Source organism: Cygnus olor, chromosome 3 (genome assembly GCF_009769625.2).
Source record: "Cygnus olor isolate bCygOlo1 chromosome 3, bCygOlo1.pri.v2, whole genome shotgun sequence".
NCBI classification, from domain to species: Eukaryota; Metazoa; Chordata; class Aves; order Anseriformes; family Anatidae; genus Cygnus; species Cygnus olor.
The window spans coordinates 22,010,415-22,033,627 of record NC_049171.1 but is presented as its reverse complement, the minus strand read 5'-3'; the positions used below and the strand labels follow the sequence as shown (position 1 = coordinate 22,033,627).

Sequence of the window (23,213 nt, the reverse complement as noted above, 5' to 3'; positions counted from 1 at the left end):
CTGAATGCTCAAAGGAAAATAAAGTACGCGTCTGAGAAGAGAGGAGGGTCCTGATGTCATGAAGCAACACAGGGAAAAAATGTTATGACCAATGAACATTAGAAACATTGGAAATTTTGTATAAAGTCCTCTATTAAACAGAATATCCACATACTTGATAAGGCTGTTTGTTCTTCAGGCCTGATTCAACATGAATTAGTACTAAATAACAAATATAAAACCAGCAGGATGTAAAAATGTCTCTTTTCAGAAACTCCTGTACACAGAATAATTGACGGGACTTATTCTTTCACTCGAGAAGAGTGAAGGGATTGATTTCAGAGATATCTTAAGCTGGCAACCCACATTTTCTGAGTCAGAATACATCGTTCCAGAAGATAAGTATTACAGGAGTGTGCCACCCTATGCTTGATCTGAATCTTCTTCTTGACATTTAAATATTTACTATAGACTGAAAATAAAAATACCAGTACTTACATTTTTTTCTGGAAAAAAAAAAAGGAAAATATTGTCTGTTATGGTGTCCCTGTGCTTCTAGCATTCAATATTTTTCTTTAAATTATGAACAAAGGTAAAATTCTTTAGAACTGAATTACTTTGACAATTCACATCCTCAGTTTGATATTAGTTAAAATGAACAAACAAACAAACAAACAAAACCCATCCCAAACAAACAAAACCCATCCACTCGTAACAACTCTTGCATCTGTGATTAACCCATAAGAAAAGTTGTAACAAGAGTTTCCCACCTGACTAACACAGCTGGCCTGACTGAGTGTGCTCACTGCTCTCATATAGCTCTGATTCCTTGAGCGAAACTTTGGGGAATTGTAGTTTGCAGAGGGATCCAGGTTATGACCCCCAGGCACGTCACTTGCAGTTTGAAGGTAGCTCTGACTACAAAGGAAAGAGGAAGAAAAAAGGAAAGGGTGTAAAACTATAGATGGAATCAATTAGGACACTAAAGACAATAATTTGCTGAGACTCACAAATCCATTCCACAGGGTCAAAAATCTTTCTCGGTATAGAACAGCATAGATCTCGTGTAGTCAAACGCCTTAACACAAGCAGAGAATCTGTTTGCAGTTCTGCCACCTGGATGCGATGAAATTTTAAATATCTTTACCGTATTTAAACATCATCAATCCTCCTGATTATTAATGTTGAACTTTCCTAAAAGAGAATGTCTAGGTCAACAAGAACAAGAGGCAGAGCTAAAGCATAAACCAAAGTAACCCAGAATGTTTCTTCATAGATAAAATCTGTTACTTGTCATCTGTTCTTCATCAAGGTGTTAGGCATCAAGAGACCTTTTATTTTCAAACGATACATTTTAGCAAAAGATCAAAATACTGTGTTCAGTTAAAAAGAAAAAAAGATGAATAAGGTACCCCTGCACAAAGCTTTATAAATGCTTTTCTTACAACACATCTCCCAGTTTAGGGGACCGGGACCCTAACACAATGCTGAGCCCCCTTCACTATGCTTTTACTACAGGGGCATGTTAGTCTTCATGTTTTATGTCAAATATATTGTTCATTTATCATTCCAGGAAAATAAAGGAAGCCTGGGAAAATAACTATGTTTTATTTTGAATGCAGAAGTTTTTTTTTTTTTAAAAAAAAAAAAGGTGTGAATGAGGCCTACCAGAGTTCTCAGAAAGTCTGAAAAAATATTTCAGGAGTCTTGTGTTGTTCCTCCCTAAACAGGAGTGCACAAATTAAAGAATATTTCAGAAATTTGGAGTTTCATGTGGTAAAGAGGCAGTTCTTACATTTATTGCTTAAAGGTAGCTTTAACAGAAATGCAGTTTCTGTGAAAAATGGATTTGCACCAGTTAAATGCCTATCAGTATTGGCAATACAGTTATTTCAGGCCAAGTTGGCAGTTACCCAGTGCAGCAGTGGCTGTAATGTGTGCCAGGGCACGTTCCCCCTGAAAGGGGAAGTTTCATCTCTGGAAAGACCAGACCACTCAGCAAATGAGAAAGCAACAAGTTTCATTCCTGGTGTGAAGGGCGGAACGAACCATGACCTTGCTTATATTTAAGAAACATCGAGCATGACCACAGGCCAGTGCTTGAGGAAGGACTCATCAACCTTCCTTGCTAAGTGGGCACAAACCTGAGCTTGGGCTGGGCTGGAAGCAGTCCACAAGGAGCACTCAGGGAGGAATCTCAGGCCCTTTATCATGGTGCTGACTAAAGGACCAAGTAGCGTTGAGCTCCATCTCCCTGTGTGACCACCTCCTTATATGTCAGGCATGTAAGACAACCCAATGTCCCCCACATCTCTAGCTGCAAGAGCAGATGGGATTATAGACCCCCTGACCTTCCACTTGGGAGATCTGTTCTCAAGCACTTCCATGTGTTGCTATCCCTGCCGTGGTCATTTCGGGGTCAACGCAGACATAGCTTTACTCCCTCAGTGCATCAGCTAGGCTATCTGCTTCTCTAAAATTGGCTGCCTTTTTCTTTTTCTTCTTCAAAGAAAAAGAAAAAAAGACATGTTTCATGCATTTTTTTTTTTAATTCTTAAGAAATTTTCTTCGACACTTTTTCTACTTCCTGCCTTTATTCAATGCCTTCCATAGAATACTTCTGTAACCTCAAGACAGGGGTAAACTATGCCATAACTGCTAAAACCAAAATGAAAATGTATGAGATTGATGCATGCCTCTGAACATAGGTTAATTAAATCATTACTGTCAAAGTGATTTGCAGATTAAGATAGCTCTCTGATACTGGGTCTAATTTGGTTTTAAGTGATGAAAACAAGAACAGTAGCGGCATTTTTTTTTGTTCCCATAGGTATGAAGACAAATATAATAGATTAGGCAAAGTGATGTAGAGCCTCCCTATCTATATTTAGTTTCTGTAAGTAACTAAACCTCCTTTTCTCTACAGGGAGCAGGCTGATGATTGTCACCCACTTTGTATCGTCCTAAATCTTTGCACATGCTTTACTAAATCTGTCTGGTATTCCTAATTTAGTACTTTTCAAAATAGTTAGATGAGTCGCTTCTGGACCCTCCGCTTGTCATCAGGTGGCAAAATGTTGGATTCTGAGTTCAGAAGCAGTTTGTGAAAGAGGTATTTGAGGTTTCTTCATTAAAACATGGGCCACATTAAGAAAAGAAAAAGTCAATAGAATTAAATTATAAATAAATAATTATTTTATAAACTGCTTAGAAATTAATTAAACTGGCTCCTTTGCTAAGCAATGCTTAACAACATAGCATTTCATTATGGAGATATGGGTTCCTTCTGAGGTATTGCTATCATTAAATACAACCAACAATTTCTACAGAAATAATGTATTAAAGGAAGAAGCCCAATATACCATGGTACTGTTAAACATCTGAGTTTTGATGAATGAGTTTGGACATTACCTGATAGTTAAATAATTTTTCACTTATCAGAGGAGGGAAATTTATTCAAAGGACTGTAGCAAAATAAATGTTACACATATTAGGCTGTAAAAGCAATTTCACATCCATTCAATTACTACTTTGAACTCTTTCCTGATAAAAAGAAATGATTAGTTTTCATTTCTAAGATATACACTCAAATTAATCCTCTAGGATAAATGTCTCAATCCATAGTAAAAATTATGATTGTGCTATAACCACGATCCAGAATCAAAATGTTATTCATTCAAAAGTTACAGAAAGTTGCCTTCAAATATCATTATCCATTGCTCAAGGAACTTGTTCTTGTCAATAATGCTACAAATACACACCGCATGCGTCTGAAGCAGCTGAACAGCAGCTGAACAACTTCAGCATGTAGTGCTGGGGGATTTCAGGCATTCCCTCTGTGGTCTTTACCACAGTACTTTGCAGAACTCACTTTGTTTGTCATTTTGTGTAGTGCTGAGCCTATGCTTTGTCATCACTGAGTTCAGATGCTGATGAACACCCAGGACAGTTTGCGGCTTGTTTCCTGAAGCCTGTGTCATCACTCTATGACTAACATTACTGTAAACTGGAATTACAGCACACAGTACTGTGCTGTGACTTACATAACAACTGGATGTTCTGCAGAAGACGCATATTTTGGTTATTTGGTTAAAAGGCACATATAAAGTAAAACAACATGTTTTACGTTTTAGGACACCCTGAAATTCCTGATTTAGTGGCTGATGTGGTCTTACACCTCATAGCTATGCCAGAGTCCAAGCAAAAGTAACAAACTCCCCAACTTCTCCCAACAAATTCAGATTCCTGGGTAGCAGTACTTGACAGTGAAAGCAAACCAATTAGAAAGAGATCTCTGTCACCCTATTTCTCGTGTTGTTTGCCTGTATATTATTTTCTAATGAGTGATTGGTATCGTATACTTTGTCATAAACCTAATAACTTTTTTTTACAAAAGTATGAACATGATGTCAACAATGCAGCAAATGTGGTAAACTTGCCACGACCACTATTTGATATGCTCACATACATTCAAAATAGTGATCACTCCCCAGAACACCTATTTTCTGCCAAATATTCAGCTACCAGTTAACCCTGTGTCAAGGAGGTACCAAAGGTGAATTAACATCTTCCAGGGCCTCTAAAAGTTGCAGCAAGAAAGTCGCTTTCTCACTCTGAAAGGACTTATCATCACGTTTATTAAGAGAGCATTGGATATAAAGAAAATCCATTTTCTGTTGAATTAATTTCTGGAATCGTAATATTCTAGAATCACATCTTTATATTTGCATGATTATTCCTGCATTTGTCAAAAAATCTAAGAATGAATGGGAACATTAAAGAAGGTACAATCGCCTCTGTTTAAATCAGTCCCTTCAATTCAGAAGTATCATTCTGGGACAAAAAGATAAAATTTGTAAAAAGAATTCATCTTGGGCACTGAAAAGGCAGGTGCATTAGGATTAGCAAGGTAACATAAGTTATCAAAACCTATTTTATCAAGAGATTTGCATTTCAATGGATATTCATTTCTCTATCCAGATCTATCTTAACTATGTCTTTGTAGGTACATGAAATAACTCATCGACCAGAATCTAATGATTAAGCTTAGCTAGCAGTGCCATTGTATAGCAGCTGTGAGTCATACTGTGTCTCTGTGGATCCCTGCTGAAGTCAATAGAGCTCTGCATGAGGGCACAGATGTGCCTGTATGCAGTCCATTGGAGAACTTGGAGTATAGACATTAAGTCTGATTCTCCCTTTGGAATAGCACAGTTAGGCTGGTTCTTTGAAAAATTGAAAGTACACATAAATCTGGAGAATTTAGTGCAGAATTTCTTTTCTAATCTCTGCCATACAACAGCCTCCTTTTTGATCAGTGATAGATATGAGAATTTGGGCCAAATTAAATTTTTAAGAGGCCTATATATTTCATCATTGACCCATAGCCTTTTTTAAAAAGGTGTCTGAAAGATATCGAACATTTGATTTATTACAAGAACATGGTAGGAAAGAGGTGGAGACTGCTGTTTCCCTCCTTATGAAATGTCCACTAATCACTGGAAGGAGAGAACCCAGTAAGTATTTAGGGATTTTGTACAACATGAACCAGAACAGAATGAGAGGAAATCATTCAGTACAATTAAAAAGTTTTCTCACTCTTTGCAAAGATTCAGAGGATGTGGACTCGATCAAACCTGTACTCCAAAACTCGCAACATGTGGATGTAATAAAAAAAGTCTGATGTGGAAATCTAAACTCAAAGCTATTGTTTATAAGAGGTGACAGATGTGCACATATACCTAATCCTACAAGTCTTGTCCCAGCATCCTATTTTGAGCTTGCCCTAGGGATTAGGCAGCAAACTGGTCAGCAACAACAAAACTCAGGCAGATGCTACCATGAAAACTTAAAGGCATTTAAAGCATCATGTAGCAGTTCAGGAAAGGGGTCTGAGGATGTAAGCAGAACTTAAACGTTGGATGTGTGTTCCTAAATCCCGTTATGGAATGAAATATTCATGATTTTTTTTTTGTTTGTTTTTCAGGAAGCTATTTCACTTTGTTTATTTTTTATTTGCTTTTTGTACACATGTGTACACATGCATGAAATCATAACTAAGCAAAACAAATGCCAACTACAGACTATCAGGACTCAGTAAAGCATCTGAGCATGAGCTTAAGTTAAGCACACATGTAAATCCATTGAAGCCAATAGGCCTTAAGCAAATAAGTGACTTTCTCATGCTGATGTTTAGGATATTAATAAGACTACATAATTTCTGAAACAAAATAAAACAAAACAAAACAACAAACAAAAACATAGAATTGGGAGAAATGGAAATATATACAATTTCTGCTTTTTAACAAACAGAACCTTATTTTTTAAATCCTTACCTGAAGTGTTTCTACACACACACTTTATAATTTATTTTTACTAAAAACTATACAAATGAAAAAAGCTGTTCTTGAATCATTTTTTACAAATGAAAATAAAAGTAACATATTTGTTGGAAGCAGGAATAGATAAGCACCCTCCTATAAAAACAAAACAAAATGAAAAACCAGAAACATATTTTCTTTTGGGTCTGAGTACTTATGCTTGTGAGACTGACCCGAATCTTACTGTATTTTCATCACAATCCATCACATAATTGCATCCTTCTGACAAAAGCCTGATTTATTCTTGAGAATACTCAGCACTTTGTTCAGACCCTTCGAATCCCCTTTCTGTCCCTAATCCAGGGTAATAGGTTTCAGCCCTACAACATAAAGCTGGTATCCGCTACAATAAGGCAGGAGATCTGGTTCAATTACTCCCTGGGTTTCAAGCAGACACTGGTGAAAGGCAACTGTGCTACTTCTAAGAGAACAAGGTGTCTTACACTGCTTAAGAGAATTTCCTATTATTCTGCAGAGGAAGAAAGGGTAGGGACCTTCTTCTGACCCCATAAAAGATGCCTCCTAGGTAGCCAGATGACTAGTTGCCCTTCATCAGCATTCCCTCTTAACCCTGTGGACTAATCTAACCCAGATCTTATTGACTGTGGCAGAGAACACTATCGCTGTGCCAGTGGCCCACTGATTGCATTATTAGTTGATAAGGCTTTGTAATTAGGCCTCAAACTCTCCTCAGTAAATCTCCAATTTCACCCCTCAGAGACTCTGAGTAGATGCTACTACACTACAGGGCCTCAGAAAGCTGCTAATGAAGTGTGTAATGAGGCTTTTTAGAGTCAGAAGATTGAGGAAAAACACAAAGATAAATAAAAAGCATATAAAAGATGAGGATTACTTTTCTAGTGATTTTTCTCAGCTCTTCTTTTCAAAACACACCTCAGGAACAGCTTCTAAGCCATTCCTACTTTAAAATGCAGAAGAGGATTTAAGGGTAAATTGAAGTTTACCTTTAAAAATTAAAATAAAGAGGCTTGCAGCAGTGGTTTGCAGCAATGAATGCCATAGAAATATGATGTTTTTCTAGCAAGGAAGCTGTGCTAAAACTTTCAATCTGTGAAGATTTTTGCAGCACCCCAACTTCTCCACATGTGCACACTTATCCACAGCCTGCAATATCAAGACTCCTCTCTGTGCACCTACCAAACAATATTTCTCTAGGAGAAACCCTCACAAAGCTGTCCATCACTGGAGGGCATGGCATTGGCACTGTCATGGGCAAAGAGAGATGAAAGGACAGAGGCTTGGTCTAATGCAGAGCTTCCAAACTTCTTTTGCTTTCACTTTCTTGCATTGTATGTGTGCTGTAGTTAGCACAAATGGTTACAAGTGCTATGACTTTTATATTTCTTTTTAAACAGAGATTTCCCACATGTCCTAGAGGCGTTCCATGTTACCTGCTGAGCCAAGGGCTCTGGCAGATAAGCGCTGTCAGATCTTGTTGCAGTTTAACCCCCTTTCTCTTTACTTTGACAATATTTTTGTTGCCAAAATAGAGTCTGCAGAACAGAACATATGGACCTGCCTTGGGTCATAGTCCAGATATTCTTTAAGTCAGCATAAATCATTATGACCACAGAGAGATGCAATCTCTCACTCTGAGAAAGGGAAGGGCAGGGAAAGTGTTTTTTTTTTTTTTTTTAACTCAGATCACTGCTTTAATTTGGTTTAACCTTGAGCCCCTTGAACACTTGTGGGTCAACCATTTCAGGTTAGATTTAGGCATATCAGCTTAAATTACTGAATAAAGTTGTTTTGCATTGAGGTATCTGACTGTGAAGTGGCTGAAATGTAGACATGCATAGTAGTCTTCCAGTGTGCTGTGAACTTTAATAACATCTGATACATTTGAGTGGAACAATGCTGCTTTCTCTGTAAGCGTGATTTCTCCATAAACGTGATTTATGAGACACTCACTTCCATAAATGGCCAAAAGATTGCAGAGGAGAATAGACGGAGAATATAGCCAAGAGAAAATAAAGCACCACTGATATTGTACCGTGGTTGTCTACCAAATAATTTGTGCTATGGCAGATTTCCTTCCTCACTGAAACACTACATCTTTATAGTACCTATCTGTTTACATGCCTTTCTGTCTGCTCACCCATCATCTTAAGGTGTCAGGACTACCAGCTGCCACAATAATGTCTGCCATTAGAGGATCAGGAAACAAAAGTACACATTGCTGTCACTGTTTTTATTTTATTGTAGTTTAACCTATTTCATCTTTATGTATGCAGCATCCAGTTTCCCATGAGTCACTTCAGAGCATAATGGAAAACTTCAGCACAGCACAATTATTCATTTGCATGAGTGATACCAGTATGATCTTCAAATAGAGCATGTTAACTTTGGGCTAAATGCTATTGTTATCCCTTTTGACTAAATGGTTAGACGGTTTTCAGAGTCTTTCACAACACTTCAAAAAGGAGATACTGAAAATGGAACTTGCTATTTCTACAGTGCTATCCTGTTCATTTACATAATCAGTATATTAAGTCCTCTTTTCCTGAATATTAGAAGCATCAAATAACTGGAACGTTTCCTTCAGTCACAGGTTTTTTGTTTTTTTTTTTTTCAATCACATAGACCAAAATTCTTGTTTTCTTTTCAGCTTTCCTTTCCAGATCTCAGTGTGTCTGATGTTTCTATCTCTCAGATTTGCTTGTTTTAGTCACAAATACAGGAAAATGACATTTACTAGGTTACAAATCACGTAGGTCAGTCTCTCTTCAAAATTTGTTTAGGATATTCCCTTTGTTTCAGCTACCATTTCTATTAACTGCTCATCTGTTTTGACCTTTATTATAAATGAAAATACCTAGCAACATGGGTATGTTGTACCTTCTACAAGCTATTTTCTGCAAACTACCTACCATCACAGTTTAACTCCATCCCCAGTAGCATCCCAGCACAGCAAAAAACAATGGAAAAAAAAGGCTTGCATTTCACCTCTAAAACACCTATATTTGTTCACGGGATACCAAAATTGACATCCAAAAGATTTTGTATGCCTAATCATAAAACAAACAAACAAAAAAACTAACAAAACAAACAAACAAAAAACAAACAAAACAACAAACAAACAAACAAACAAAAAGTTTAATATTTTTCCCTGTGATAACTGTGAGTCTAGATAATTTCCACGATAAATGGGACTGCTGGCACTATTCCAAGAAAGGGAAAAGTAGGAAAGGAAGCAGATTCAAGTATGTGTCTTGTCTCCAGCACAGCAAGCCTTATTGTATTATATTTCACTCAAATGCAATTTCGTAATAATAATATATTACACTGGCCTTTGACTTGATGTTATAGTAGCAAACAGTGTGACATACTACTTATTCTTTTGAAACAATATTCACAAAGAAAGAGTTGAAATGCATTTATCTTCAGTGAGTAATCTATAGATATCCAGATGCATTTAATTTTTGAAAATTCTGGCAAAATTTGAGTCACTTAGACTATATTTTTGCTCAGAAACAGCCTAGCTCCATTCTCTGCCCCTTCGGCTAACTTACCTGTGTGGTTTAAGTTTCTTATCCAGTAGAGAGGGTGGCTGGATCCAACACGGTTAGTCCCTGAAACGTGCCTGGGTTCTACCTAGCAGAGAGCCAGGTGGCCTAGACTGCAAGTGGGCCAGGGATCACGCTGGCTTTGCTAACAGTGTGACAGAGGTGGGGATCAGATGGCAGTGTTTGAGTACATGCCCTGCAACTACCACCTGCGTAAAACACCGGTGGGCAGGCCCTGGATTTCTTTTTAATTCCCACTTTACATGGGAAATATTCTCCTTTCCAAGAGTTCTTAAAGACAAGATCTCAGAATTTTAATGCTTCTGTTAAATCACATTTACCTATTTGTATGTTGTTAAACAAAATTATTTACTCATACAAATATGCATATTTATTTTTTATGATTTTTTAATGTTCAATTTGCTAAATCTTCAAGCAACATGAACCAAAAAAATAGGGGCTTACTTTTGTCAAAATAGAAGCAGAAATTAAATCAGTGAAAATTCCTTGAAAAGATACATGATAAAGCTCGGATGAGAAACATGCATGTATATCAAAGTTCTGTTGAAGGTTAAGTGAAAACTTTTCTAGTTTCCATTTTATCCTGTTCAGGATAGTGACAGAAAACTAGGCACATTCTTATGAAGCCCACCTATTGCAGCAAATGCATCTTTTTATACCACTGAAACTATCAGTATTCTTATTACAGGTTTGCTGATGCTCTGTCAGACCCCGGTTCTGAGCTATCCTGTCCACCCAAGCAAAGGACTTAGAGACTAAAAGCCCCATTTTATTTCTGTGCATTAGCTCCCTCCACCCTAGTAAACAGGCTAAAAACCAGCTAACGCAGCTGACATCTCGAATTATGTAATTTCTCATAATACATGCCAGAAATGCTCTTCAGTCCTGCTATACATGCAGGAATGCTGTTCAAAATCTTGGCTTCTGGCTCGGCAGCATGATCAGCAGTACAAAGGGCACTCAGCATGCAAGGGGGATTACTGAGCCGTGTGGGGAGGAGGGAGGAAGGCTCCATAACCATCACCCCTTGATATACCCTTTATAGCAATCTGCCAGACTTAACAGGTAACCACAGTGAGACACAGAAGGACTGGAAGGAGATGGCTTGTGGTGAAAACCCGGGTTTAGCATCAGCGCTTTGTATTCCTGTGAGACAAGAAATTTTCTGTCTGTCTGCTTGCCCAAAGAGCTGCGTAATATTAAGGGCTTCTGGAATTTGCAGACTTTTGCAAGGCAGACATACAAGAACCAGAATAGTTGTCACATTTCTGTCTGAAGTTCACTTGAAAAAATGTCTATGGCAGGCTGGCAGATTCAAACTACTGTCCCTCAGTTTAAGGATTTAAAGATATGTCAGCAACAGGCTGGATGCTCAGTTATTACTAGTGCAGTGTTTATAAATTCTCCACAGATCCCCTAGTAGTATATAACAGCATCACAACAAGTGTCCTTTTCCTACTGCAGTTAGTGGTAAATATGCCATTAAATATTTTGGGACCAGGAACAGGCACAGCTGTCAACCCCACTACACCACATCAGCAATGCACTGGGTTTTTAATCAACTATATTTTGAGTGGTATATTTGTAACATGGAAAAATGACAGAAGGCACGCCATTTGACATTGACCTCTGCCTTCAGAATTTAATGGATTGGAAAAAAAAAAAAAGAAAAGAAAAAAAAAAACCACTTTCATTTTCAAACATTACTTTTTAGAATATGTATGTCTTGAGACCCAGCCTGAATCTGTTCTTGGGCTTTGTGGGTGTAGGGTAGGTACCAAGACCTGCTGCTCACGGAAAAGTTTGTGCTTTTACCTACCTTAGCCTGGAGGAGGGCCCTTCCATAGCCCAAAACAAGGAATGGAATAGGAAAATATTTTATTTGGTTTAAATAAAAACTTGGAAAGTTTGAACTGTGTCTGAGCAAAGCTTTTAGCTTGTGTTCCTAGTGAAAAAGCTCATGGATGTGGTGCTAGCTAGCAAGGTTTCTGAATGAACCATCTTCTGAGTTTGTGTACAGTCTCCCAAATGCCTCCATCCCTGACAGCACACCCGTGTCTCCAGTTCTTCTGGAGCTGGATTCCATAATCCACCTGCTCGCTGACAAACCATCTGCCCACCCACCAATCTAGCAGATCCTGTTGCCTTATCAACTCTGAAAGTTAGACCTGTTGACATGATAACCAATATCACCATGCAGTATCACTGATACACACGTGTCAACTCTAAAGCAACACAAGAACTATTTTGTCAATGCTTGGAAAGCACACAGTAAGGCAGACCCAAGAACACAAAGCTAAGATTAGATGGATGCTTGGCTTTCACATTAGTCACTAGATAACACTAGTGTTCCCTGACACTTTGGGATCTAACTGGTGGGGTACTTGCTATTCTCCTCTGACTCAGTGGCCACATCTGTTAAATACATTAACCAGTGCCAGTGCCTGTCCTCGAAGCCAGCTGGTGTTGTCCAGCCATGACCATGCTCTTAATCATGCTCTCTCCAAAACAGGCTGGCTGCATCCAACCTGCCTTCTGCGAATGATCCCTGGCCTACACCACTAGCCAGGCATTGCCCAGGCAGTGGTTGGGACAGTGCCCAGAGGCCCAGATGACAACTCGGCCAAGGGACCACACCAAAACCCAGTCAGCCTATGTGGTCAGGTTTCTGTGCTCAGACCTCTGCTCTGGCACTCTTTAATTTACTAGCAGAAATACACCTGGTTGATATGTGAGAGTCTGAGAAAGTTGACTACCTCTTTTTTCCCCATTGCCTTCAGAAGGATCACTCTTAGCAGGCTGTAGACATTAGATCACTCTCCCTTATCCCACAGGGACATCTGCCCTTTTGCAGGACCCACAGCTTTCACGGCCACTTAGAAAACTGAGGACCAATGTATTCACGAAATATGCCTTTGCCATTGCTGAAAAATGTGGGCTCCTCATACTGGAAGACCTCTGCTGTCCCACTGGCATATACTCACAAACTGAAAATAAACCATCCTCTTTGATTCCCAGAGACTTTCATAAACCCTGACTGAACCAGTCAATACGTCCAGTGTGCCTCAAACACCAAATTCAACCCAGATACAATGACTGAGGGTATCACAGATTTCAGTATTGATTCCAACAGCTGCCTTTAAAAGCTCGTCTTCTGATCTTTGGAAATCAGCCTAGTAAAGGTCTGACAGCAGTACTCATGGTATAGGCCACGCTTCATCTTTGGAACTAATATTTCAGCAAATCCTTCAGATTCAGAATTTGGTTCAGTTGCCTCAATGCAGGCCTCTGGCACCTTTTGAGGTGGTATCCTGACTGGATTTTATCAAGAGCAGTCTTGTTTCGTGATGTCTCAGAAATCTTACACCATCTCACAGTACAAATGTTCTTTCTTTATGCATCTGAATGGAGCCTACAGAGTTGCATAAGCAAGCTACACAAAACAATATAGTTACTAAGTGTTCTCTTCCGCAGTGAAAGTTGGTACTTTTCTTCTAGATTGCAAGCTAAATAATTCAATTTAATTAAGCCAGGGGGATTTTTTGCCTGAGGATTCTGTTTCGTTTCATTTTATTTTATGAAAGGATGAGTCACTATGGTATACTATGCATGGTATTATCAACAGAACAATAAACAACAATCAAAGGTTTCACTCTTAATTTCTTCATTTTATGTATTTCTTCCAGGCAAAAAGATCAATTTTCTAAGTTGTGAGAAACACCCAATCACATTAATAGAAGCAGATTTGAAATGTGGCTACTACCTTTAAATTGTCTTCTGAAGTACACTTACAGCTTACTTACAAAAATGATATATTGAAAGATTGAAAAGAGAAAAACAAAGATCTATTGGAAAACATATAAAACTACACATTTTCCCATAGTCTTAAAATTTGCATTAGTTATTTAATAGGTCATATTGCAGGTAGAATGAATGCAAAAAAAAAAAAAAAAAAAGAATCACCCCCCCCACCCAATGTGTCAAATGCATATGATACAGTATAGCTGATACACATTGAAAGTACTGTATGGATAAATAGGACATAAGATGCCAAGTATATCTACAATTATCTGTTTGTTATTATAGCTATTATAGAATAGTGTACTTTCTATTTCAGAGAAAGCCATAAAATAACAAAGAATTAGAATAAAATAATCCTGCTAAAGAATATTCAGAATTCTAAAGATTTAATGTAAAGATGGATATATTTCCTTTAGTAGACATAATAAACTCTTTCTTAGGTAGCATGTTTGTTACATGAATGGAGGAAGACAGCAGTTTTTCATCCACTAATCAAGAGAATTAAACCACTAATTAAGTTAATTTAAAATCAAGTAAGACATAGTTAGCTTTTTACCTACTATCTTCTCTCATGGATACTGACCACTGCCAATAAGACACAAAGAAAAATGGCCTAAGTCATAGCAATTTTCAGAAAGGTTTATAACATGGTATAATAAAACTCACTTTTGATGATCTCCCAGTGGTCTTTGTCCAATGGATTTTAATAATGACTCGGGTCGAACTGCTAATTTTGGTGATGTCTTGGGGCTAGTATCAGAGTCTCCACTTTCTTCATCTCCCATGGCCTTAATATAGCTCCCACTTCTCATTCGTCTGCAGGGTATCTCTTCATCTTTCCCACTGGCAGGGTATCCTCCCCATTCATCCTGAGGTACCTAATAGAGATCACCAAACACACAGGCAAAATGTGCATTTTTTCATATATTTAAATATGCTTTCAATTTTTCATTTTACACTGACAAATTGTGAATTTTTTATTCTTCAGAAATAGATCACCTAGAAAGAAATTCTAAGGCCCACAGGAGATTTGGTACTTAAGTCCAATTTCAAGATGGGAAATGTTCAATCTATAAATGTTAGGACCTAGGAGACAAGCAAGTCATTGTTTGTAAGCTCAGCCACAATATCTATTTGTACACATGCTGTAAAATGCAGGAAATTTTAACCTCTTAAAAGTTTGCACGCAGATTTTCATCTGATAAACATTAGATTGATCACATGTCTCAGACATAAAACTGAAAGCTGAACACTTTATAGTATTTTGTCCACTTTCCTAATATGGGGCTTTGTCAGATTTTCAGGATGAAGCATTTAAATTGAGCTAAGCCATGATTTTTGCATAAATGTTCAGGACTGTGATTTAGGGCAAACTTCTGGAAAAAAAAAGGCAAATGTGGCAATCTGTCTTTTTTCTTATTTAGTTCTTATTTAGCAACTGCGAAATACTTCACAGAGACTGTGACATATCAGGAATGTAGTCTGTTAATTATTAATACATTGAAGCTGAGGCTGAGGCTGCTTTCATACGGTTGAGGTGGTTTTTCAAATAGTAAACCTGGTGGTCAGATAATCCATATCTGGTGGGTGTATATATGTCTGTAGTGGCAACAAATTGAACAGGAGTAGAATTTCCAATCCCCAGTGAAATTAGCCTTGTTTAAAGAGTTATGGATAAACTCAGCAAGTCTGTCTCTGTCAATATTGCATAGTCTTTGCTTTTTGTTTAATCTTTCAAGATGCTGACTCCTCTGGTCCTAATCCAGTAATTTAAGCATTTACTTAACTTAAACGATACAAGCAACTCACTCAAATCCATTATAATGACTCATGGTTAAAAAGAAGGATGCAACCGAACACTTTGGTAGACCAGGGTTGATGCACTTGGCAGCATCAAATACTTTATCAGAATAATGACTTCATATATATTACACCGTACAATGGCATCATTTACCAATACGACAAATCGGATCTTCAAGTTAAACATACATTAGGAGTTTCTGCAGAGCAGGATGCCAAATAAGATTTTCAAGTCAAATAAGTTGGAGACCTATAGAGAGAGTTCACTGTGGAGCTAAAGTAAATGTTCCCATTGATTTCAGCAGGACTGGAAATCAGATTTAAAGAACTAACATGATCTCCCTGTCATCCTTACAGCCCTTTCAAGATACATGCATTAGCCACACACCACATGAACAGAACTGGTGGTTTGAGTCCCAAAAAGGGACTCAAAGGGAAAAATGAAATTTTTAAAGAGGGTGAACAAGTAAAGATAGAGATATTAAAGAAACAAGCTCGGGAGAGAAGAGGGACTGAAGATACTGTCAGATTAGTTGAGATGAAACAGCACAAAGATCAGAAAACTGTTGGAGAGAAATATCACACAAATATTATGAGTTATATTCTTATATGAAATAACAAGATGGAGCATGTATTTAAATGAAATAGAGTGTAGATCATGCAAGGAAACAAACCTTAAATATTCAGCTTTGGATGGTGATTGGAAGGGAAACATGAGAAATTTTCCCAAACTTGAAGCCTGTAAATATGATACATCATCCTAACTGTTATTCTAAAACCTAATATATATGAAATTCATGTCAGAGGAAGGATTTTGGGGATTCTGGGAGACCTAAGAGATATTTACATGTAACAATTGTTGTAGTAGCTAGACTCCTAAAATATAGAAAATAAATATATTTTATTAAGCTTTGTTGTTCACAACCAGCAATACTGGTAACTGTAAAAATCTGAATTAGAGTACTATATTAAGAAAAATTAATTGATATCATACAAACATGCTCTCGCTTCTAATTCTTCTTTACTACCTCAGTATCAACAAGGTTAAAACCAAGATCCCAATGCTGGAAAAGTTTTTATGGACATCTAGATGAGTGAGCTATACTGTGTAATTTTCTGTATTAAAGCTGAATTATTATGTTTAATCTCAATACTTTCTTTTAAAAAAACACATAATTTTTAAATAGAATAATTATTTTGGCTTGAAATTTTTCTCTTTCATTTTAGCTCAAAGATATTTAAATAGAAAGTTCAAAAAGACAGATCAGCAACTTTTTAGTTACTCATGTAAAAAATGATTAGTTTCTCAACGTTTTTGTCTGAAATTCCACATTCAAATAACTAGATAAGGATTGGATTTAAATGAATAAACATAGATTATTTGCTGCTTGACATTGAAATCTTATTTTAAAAGACAGGGATGAATGATTTTTCACATTACAGTGTTTAAAAAATAAGTTTCTTTACTGTGATAGAGCTTTATGAGAACAAATCTTACAATGATGTGCCTGTTTTTGTTGATTACACTTCTTTAACTTTCTGAATTCATAACTTAAATGAATTCAGAAGAAACCTAAGAACTGAAAAATCCTTACTCCATTTGTGCTTGTGATGTACTCACTGTACGCACAAATGCACCAAGAATTCTTTTCCAACCAGAGTTGACTGTCTAACTGGTTGACTATCATAGAAGCCTTTATGATTGAGAAAGAAACATTATTTACAATTAAAATATGTATACTTTTTACCCTTGAGCCATTCAAAGGAGCAGAACCCAATGAACACAGGGGTAATGGTTCTGGAGCCTGGCAAGGAAGTTTCACAACACATTCTTTCAGGGTTCATATAGAGCCTATGAAAACATCTGGAGTCCTTCTGCTGTCTTCAGAAGCCAATGAAAAGGCCCTTGACATCGTTTTTCCTCATGGTCTGAGAACAGAAGCAAAATTTGAGTCCTAGTTTGGCCAGCACTGGTTCGTCATTCACTTTAAACGACTGGTTTAATACTTGGAAAAATCCAGGCCATTTCAGAGCCCAGCATAGCTTTAAAGAAAAGCTGAAGTGTTATAATAGTGTGGGAAAGTTTTTTCTTTATACTGAAGTGTTAACAAAAGTGTTTTACGGTGATTGCGAGGTTCATTACATGTATATTTTTCAAAACATGAAAAGTGCTTTGCAGCTTGCAGAAATACTTTCTTACAATAGTTACCAGTCCCTGAAATTCCCATCTGCAGGGTTTGTAGCTGCTAATTGGGAATAATTACCCTAATTATCTACTTGCATATAGCAATGAGTGCTGATATTTATAATGTCTAAAAAGCCTTCCTCCTGTTCTGGATGTTAACGTGGATCCTTGTATATGCAGTTTTTATCCACAGAGGAGTTAGACTGCATATTACCATATGAATTTCCTTTTGTAAGAACAACGAGCTGACAAGGTCTAGATCTTTTCATTTAATTTTGTCACCGGCTGCTGATTTGGTTATAACTACTATGGAAAATGATGAGTCTCTTTCATAAATTTTATGCACTGTTGCTGTGAGGAGCACAAGGAGGTTCGGGAAATGTAGGACTTCTTAATTGTTCTGCTGCTGATTCACTGTGATATTTTTGGTTAGTTACCTAGGGCCAGTGATATTACAGCACCTGGTAGTTAACTTACCTCACTATGTTTTATGCAGCTGATCCTGGGAGTGAACTCCAGAACCTTAGCTAGGAGCCTAAATTTGCCATAAAAGGTATCTAGGAGAGTTAGCTCCTTCAAAATAGCATCCAAAAGAAACCAAACTATTTCCTTAATTAATAATGGTCGGAGTGCTTAGGAAGTAGAAGACTTAGGGCTGATAGATAAACTGGCATGCTCTTCACCTCTATTTGTAAACCATCCCCTTTTCATGAAATGCTCACAGATTGCCTGGGGAGGGCTGCTTAGAAGAAGACTTTGTATACAAGAAAGGGTGTGTTGCAGCCTCATGATCCAGGCTCTTGCCTAGTAAAAGGGAGCTTAGTTATAGTCCCTGGGCTAAACACTCACATGAATTTTATGTGCAAGGGTCTTTAGGTAAAAGCTGTGGAGAATCATAACAAAGAAATAAGTGCTCACTCTAGACTGCCTTATAATCTTCTGCTCAGAATGCTCTTTGAAGAATTGGGAAGATGTAGGTATGAACTGATGCATGCTCAGGAAGAAACTCAATTCATTGCTTAACTGTGAGATTCTAGACTATGATTTCTCATATTTCCCTCTAATAGAAGAAAAGCCACTACCCTTGTGTTTTGTCAGAAGTCCTTCATGTTGGTTTTGCATATATTAGACCTGTCAGAAGAAGAGGGCAGAAGAAAGCCTGGCTTTGGACAACGGATTGGAATTCCGCAGTAGATCTGTCTCCTGATTCTCAAATTGCACAAATTCTGCATATGTAAGCAGAAGCATGTTTCTGTGAAAAAACAAGGATGAATTTACCAAGTATCTGGAAAAATCTTGTAATCATGGAATTGCTGAGACTGGAAGAGACCTCAGAGGTCTCTAATCCAGCCTCCAGCTCAAGGCAGGGTCAGATACATCATGTTACCCAGGACCACGTCCAGCTGGGTTTTGAATGTCTCTGAGAATGGAGACTCCAAAACTTCTGCAGGCAACTTGTTCCAGTGTTTGACCATGCTCATGGTAGGGAAGTCTTTCCTTATATCTAATCTGATACAGGCAATCCAGGCTCCCATTCATGCACTCCTGTTAGCAGTGTGAATATCCAACTTTGTATCTAAAAAATACTGATGTCAAAACTGGAAGAATCAATGAATTATTCATTCATCTGGAATCTGACTATTTTTAATTTGAGTTTTCAATTTAGGATTTAGCTAAAGAAGTCAAACCAGCAACTGCCACTGACATTTCAAAATAGATCTGCTTCTGTTGTTCCACCCACTTCAGTGGCATTTGCTCCCAAAGCCATGAGTTTTAAAGGTGTTCCACCACTTAACTGCTGATCTGCTTAAAATATGGCATATCATTTTACTATCTAAAATGAAACACTTGTAGATATATGGTTTCAGCTGAGGGAGTTATCACTTCTTCGTATTTCTCATTCTAAAAGGTTAAAATGAGGATTACCTTCCTCAGAGGAGTCCTGTGAAATTTAATTAGCATGCAGATGTAAAATGCACCAAAATATTCATTTTGACCTAAATCTTATTTTAGCAATATAAATTTCACAGAAGCAGAAGCTGTCTGTGCGTGAAATCAGACTATAAATGATAATAAGAAGGATAAGACTTGAAACCCTACATGGTAGATACATAGTTGTTATATTTTTATGCTTTCTCTGCCTGGTCAAGAAGGTGACCCAAAAAAAGAAGAACCAAATCTGAAATATAGGTAGGAGATTTTCTCTTAAATCAGGTCTTCTCTGAGTAGCTTAGAACAGCCTGTAGGCACAGCTGTAAATAGGTGAAAATAGATGACGATCTTGCAAGGCAGACATGGTTTAAGCATGGTAGAAAGTTTCCTTGATATTATAATGGGAGTTAGGAGCTGGATCTCCCATGTTTTCAAAAATTTTGCTGAAGAGGCAATGCTGACCAATGTACTATAATTTTCTTCTGAAGTTAATAACATTAATGGCATTCCATTATTTACTGGCTGTGGATGTTAAAACCTATTGGCTTTTTACAGGATGGAAGAGCATGCTGTCTAAAAATAAAGCCTTGTTTCATCTCAACACCTTTCTCTGTGCACAATTTTATCTAGTTTTCCTAGTTTTCCTTTTATTTATTTTTTTTTTAATGTACTGATTCATTGTTCAAACTATGAATTATACAATGAACCCATTCAAAAATCTCTACAAAATATGTCAGGGACTCCTCCTCACCAATAACAACGCCAATTCTCTTAATTAGCTTTAATTTTCACATGCCATCCCCTACTCCCTGAACTCCTTGACAACTCAGACGCAGGGTAAGTTCTTTCAGCATTCCCCACAGGTTAGTCAACACCACCCATCAAAGCAAGAGCTAATCTGAGAAGGCAAGAGACGTCTTTGTCTTGCCAGCAAATCTCTCCAGACTTTGATATGAATTGCCACAGTACCACAGGAAGAGGAAGAATATCACGTAGATACCAAACAACATAGGCTTTACAATGGTTGAAAACAACAGCATGAATTCAGGAATCTGGGATGTGGGAATGGATGGATACCCATGCAGATCACAAACTGCAAGTACAATACTCCAGCTGGAAGCTGTTCAAATAGGCAAAGCAGTACCAGCATTCTTTACTGGCTGATTTTATTTTTTCATGTGTAGTCCCAAGAAAGGTTCCACTAAATGATTCCTGGTGAGAAGACTTAAGTCCAGTGCACTCAGGATTGTTTAATCACCACTTTTGTATTTTCTACAGAAGTGTTCTTTTCATTAAAATAATACTTATCTCAACAGTGATGAACTAGAAAAAAATGAACCAACACTATGTTTCCTAAATATTTCTCTGCGAATTGTAATCCAAGGATGGTTGAAAGCTGTAAACAGTGTTGTGAGGACTGTCTGGCAATGTTATATTGTTTGGAGGAATGTGGGGCAAATGTCCACCTGTGCTTGTACTACCCACAAAGAGCCCAGCTGTTCAGCCACCTGCAAAACCTGTGCTCTGTTGTTGGGTCCCTCTGGGGCCCACTGGACTCCGCACCATGCTGAGATGGTGAAGCAAGGTGCAGTCAGATGTCAGTGGTGGGCTTGTCCCCACTATAAGTGATTTTTCCCTGCTAAGCCTGGGGCTCACTGAGAGCATACGTGAGATAAGCTTGGACTGAAGGGAGGGCTTGGCTTGTGCTTAAATGAGAATGTAGATACAGCCTGTCAATACAAGATACAAAAATTGTAGGGATTCAACCAAGAAACCTAGGTTCTGGACAACCACGTATTTCCTTTGGTAAGTGTCTTGGGATGCTGCTTCATGGTCAGCCTAAGCCGCTTTAAAAATATACTACCATTAACAAAAGTGGGGCAGGTTTTCCTTAAACAATATTCAGCTTTCCCAGCAACCCTAATAACTGTAGTGACTTAGAGTGCTGGCTGGAAAATAACCCTAACAACAATAATAAAGATAAGTAAAGAACATTTTCAGCTGAACCAGTGATTTGCTACAACTTGCTGTGGTGCTGCAGAATCATCAGTACTAGAGAGACCGAGAAGGATAAAAATGGTGTGATGATTACTTTAGGGTTGTGTGTTCATTAGTAAATGAAGACCCGCTTGTAGCCTGGAGGCCAACAGGGCTGTAATATCCCACATCCACACTATTGTGTAATCTGCCTCCAAAGAAGCGCGACTACCAGGAATGGTCCCTGTCCTGCGGTAAGTCCTGAACTGTACCAAGGATCTGTTTACGGAAATAGTGGCTGGCTTGGATCAAAACAGTGCCCAAGACAGGTTGAGCAACACAACAGTATAGAAGATCAGGTTGCAGTGCCAAGGAATCTTTCCTTACACTATTCAGTTTGCTAGTATGGATGTAGTCTAAGGTAGCGAGTATTTTAAAAATGCAGAAGCCACAAAAGCACCAAAGACTGAAACTTGGAACTTCTCATGCTTCCACAAAATACAGCATTGCTGCCAATTAATTTGCCATAGTCATGCACCCAGAGTTTGTTTTTCTGTCTCTTTGCCTTGTTGGGCCAGTTATTGCTGCCTTTTCCTTCACATCTTTCTCTATGAATTGAATTAATTGAGCTACAATGCAAATCCTGCTAAAACCAGCAGAACCAAGCATCAAAGTGCTACATAACTAAACTGGAATGAAGCTCCTCACTCACTGCAGGTGAAGGGGAGCCAGGCATATGCCTGCTAGCAAGGCAGTAGAGAAGTTCCAGGGGACTACAGTGTCAGCAACTGAAGCTAACTACAAGTTTTCCTGATGGATATTTTTGGAAAAAGTAGACTGAGCTAGCCATAATACATTTGCAGAGTGGGTGGAGCTCAGCTATCTGCACAGCACAGTGAATAAAAATTACAGAAAAAGAGAAAGCTCTAAGTTGAGTTTATGGCAATTAATAAACTCATGACCATGAGTATTCGTGAGGGTATAGGAATGATAAAGTATTTCAGCTAAGTAATAAACAAAAATATGGTGCTGCAGAATTATGAGCTGGTTACATATTATTTGCTCTCCATGTGCTTCTAAGATCACAGGCTCCAGGAAGAGGAAGGAAAAGGTCTTCTATTTTGTTGCTGCAATTTAATCAGACGTTAAGCAGAGCTAAAGAAAACCTGAGTGGAAACTAACCTTCCGTGAAGAGCTGCAGGGCATTTCTTCTGTCATGTGAAATTCTGTCTCTTCCCTTTTTCTGGACTGTGTGGAGTCCAAACTGAGTTGATGTGCATGGGGAAAAAAATGCATACAGGGTGGAAGACTTTCATATATGATAAAACCTAATTTGTGGGATTTCTGTTGTATCTTCCCTATTAATCCAAGACAGAAGAAGTGAGAAAAACAGAAGTTTATTGTTGGGAAGCTACCTCTTAGCTACTGTTTAAACCAAAGTCCTGGAAGGGCCCTCAGATGCAGCCATAAAGAACTTCCACTGCAGCTAATGGGCTTTGGGAAAACAGATAGGCCTGATTTTCTGCTGACTTGGAAACCCACACAGTAGATTTGGCTACACATGCATTGATGCGAAAGAAGAATTCTGGGGCTTTAATGAGCAATACAGTC

At 37.9% G+C, this 23,213-nt stretch overlaps 1 protein-coding gene across 4 annotated transcripts in view; it reads right to left on the bottom strand.

The window, feature by feature from the left end:
• DLGAP2 (DLG associated protein 2) overlaps positions 1 to 23,213 on the bottom strand; it is a 462,298-nt gene that overhangs the window by 57,163 nt on the left and 381,922 nt on the right. For all 4 annotated transcript variants that reach the window (XM_040552625.1, XM_040552624.1, XM_040552626.1 and 1 more), the window contains 2 exons: positions 14,375 to 14,586; positions 750 to 897 (listed from right to left, as the gene is read on the bottom strand). In XM_040552625.1, the coding sequence (XP_040408559.1) occupies positions 750 to 897; positions 14,375 to 14,586 (360 nt within the window). The remainder of the gene's footprint in view (positions 1 to 749; positions 898 to 14,374; positions 14,587 to 23,213) is intronic.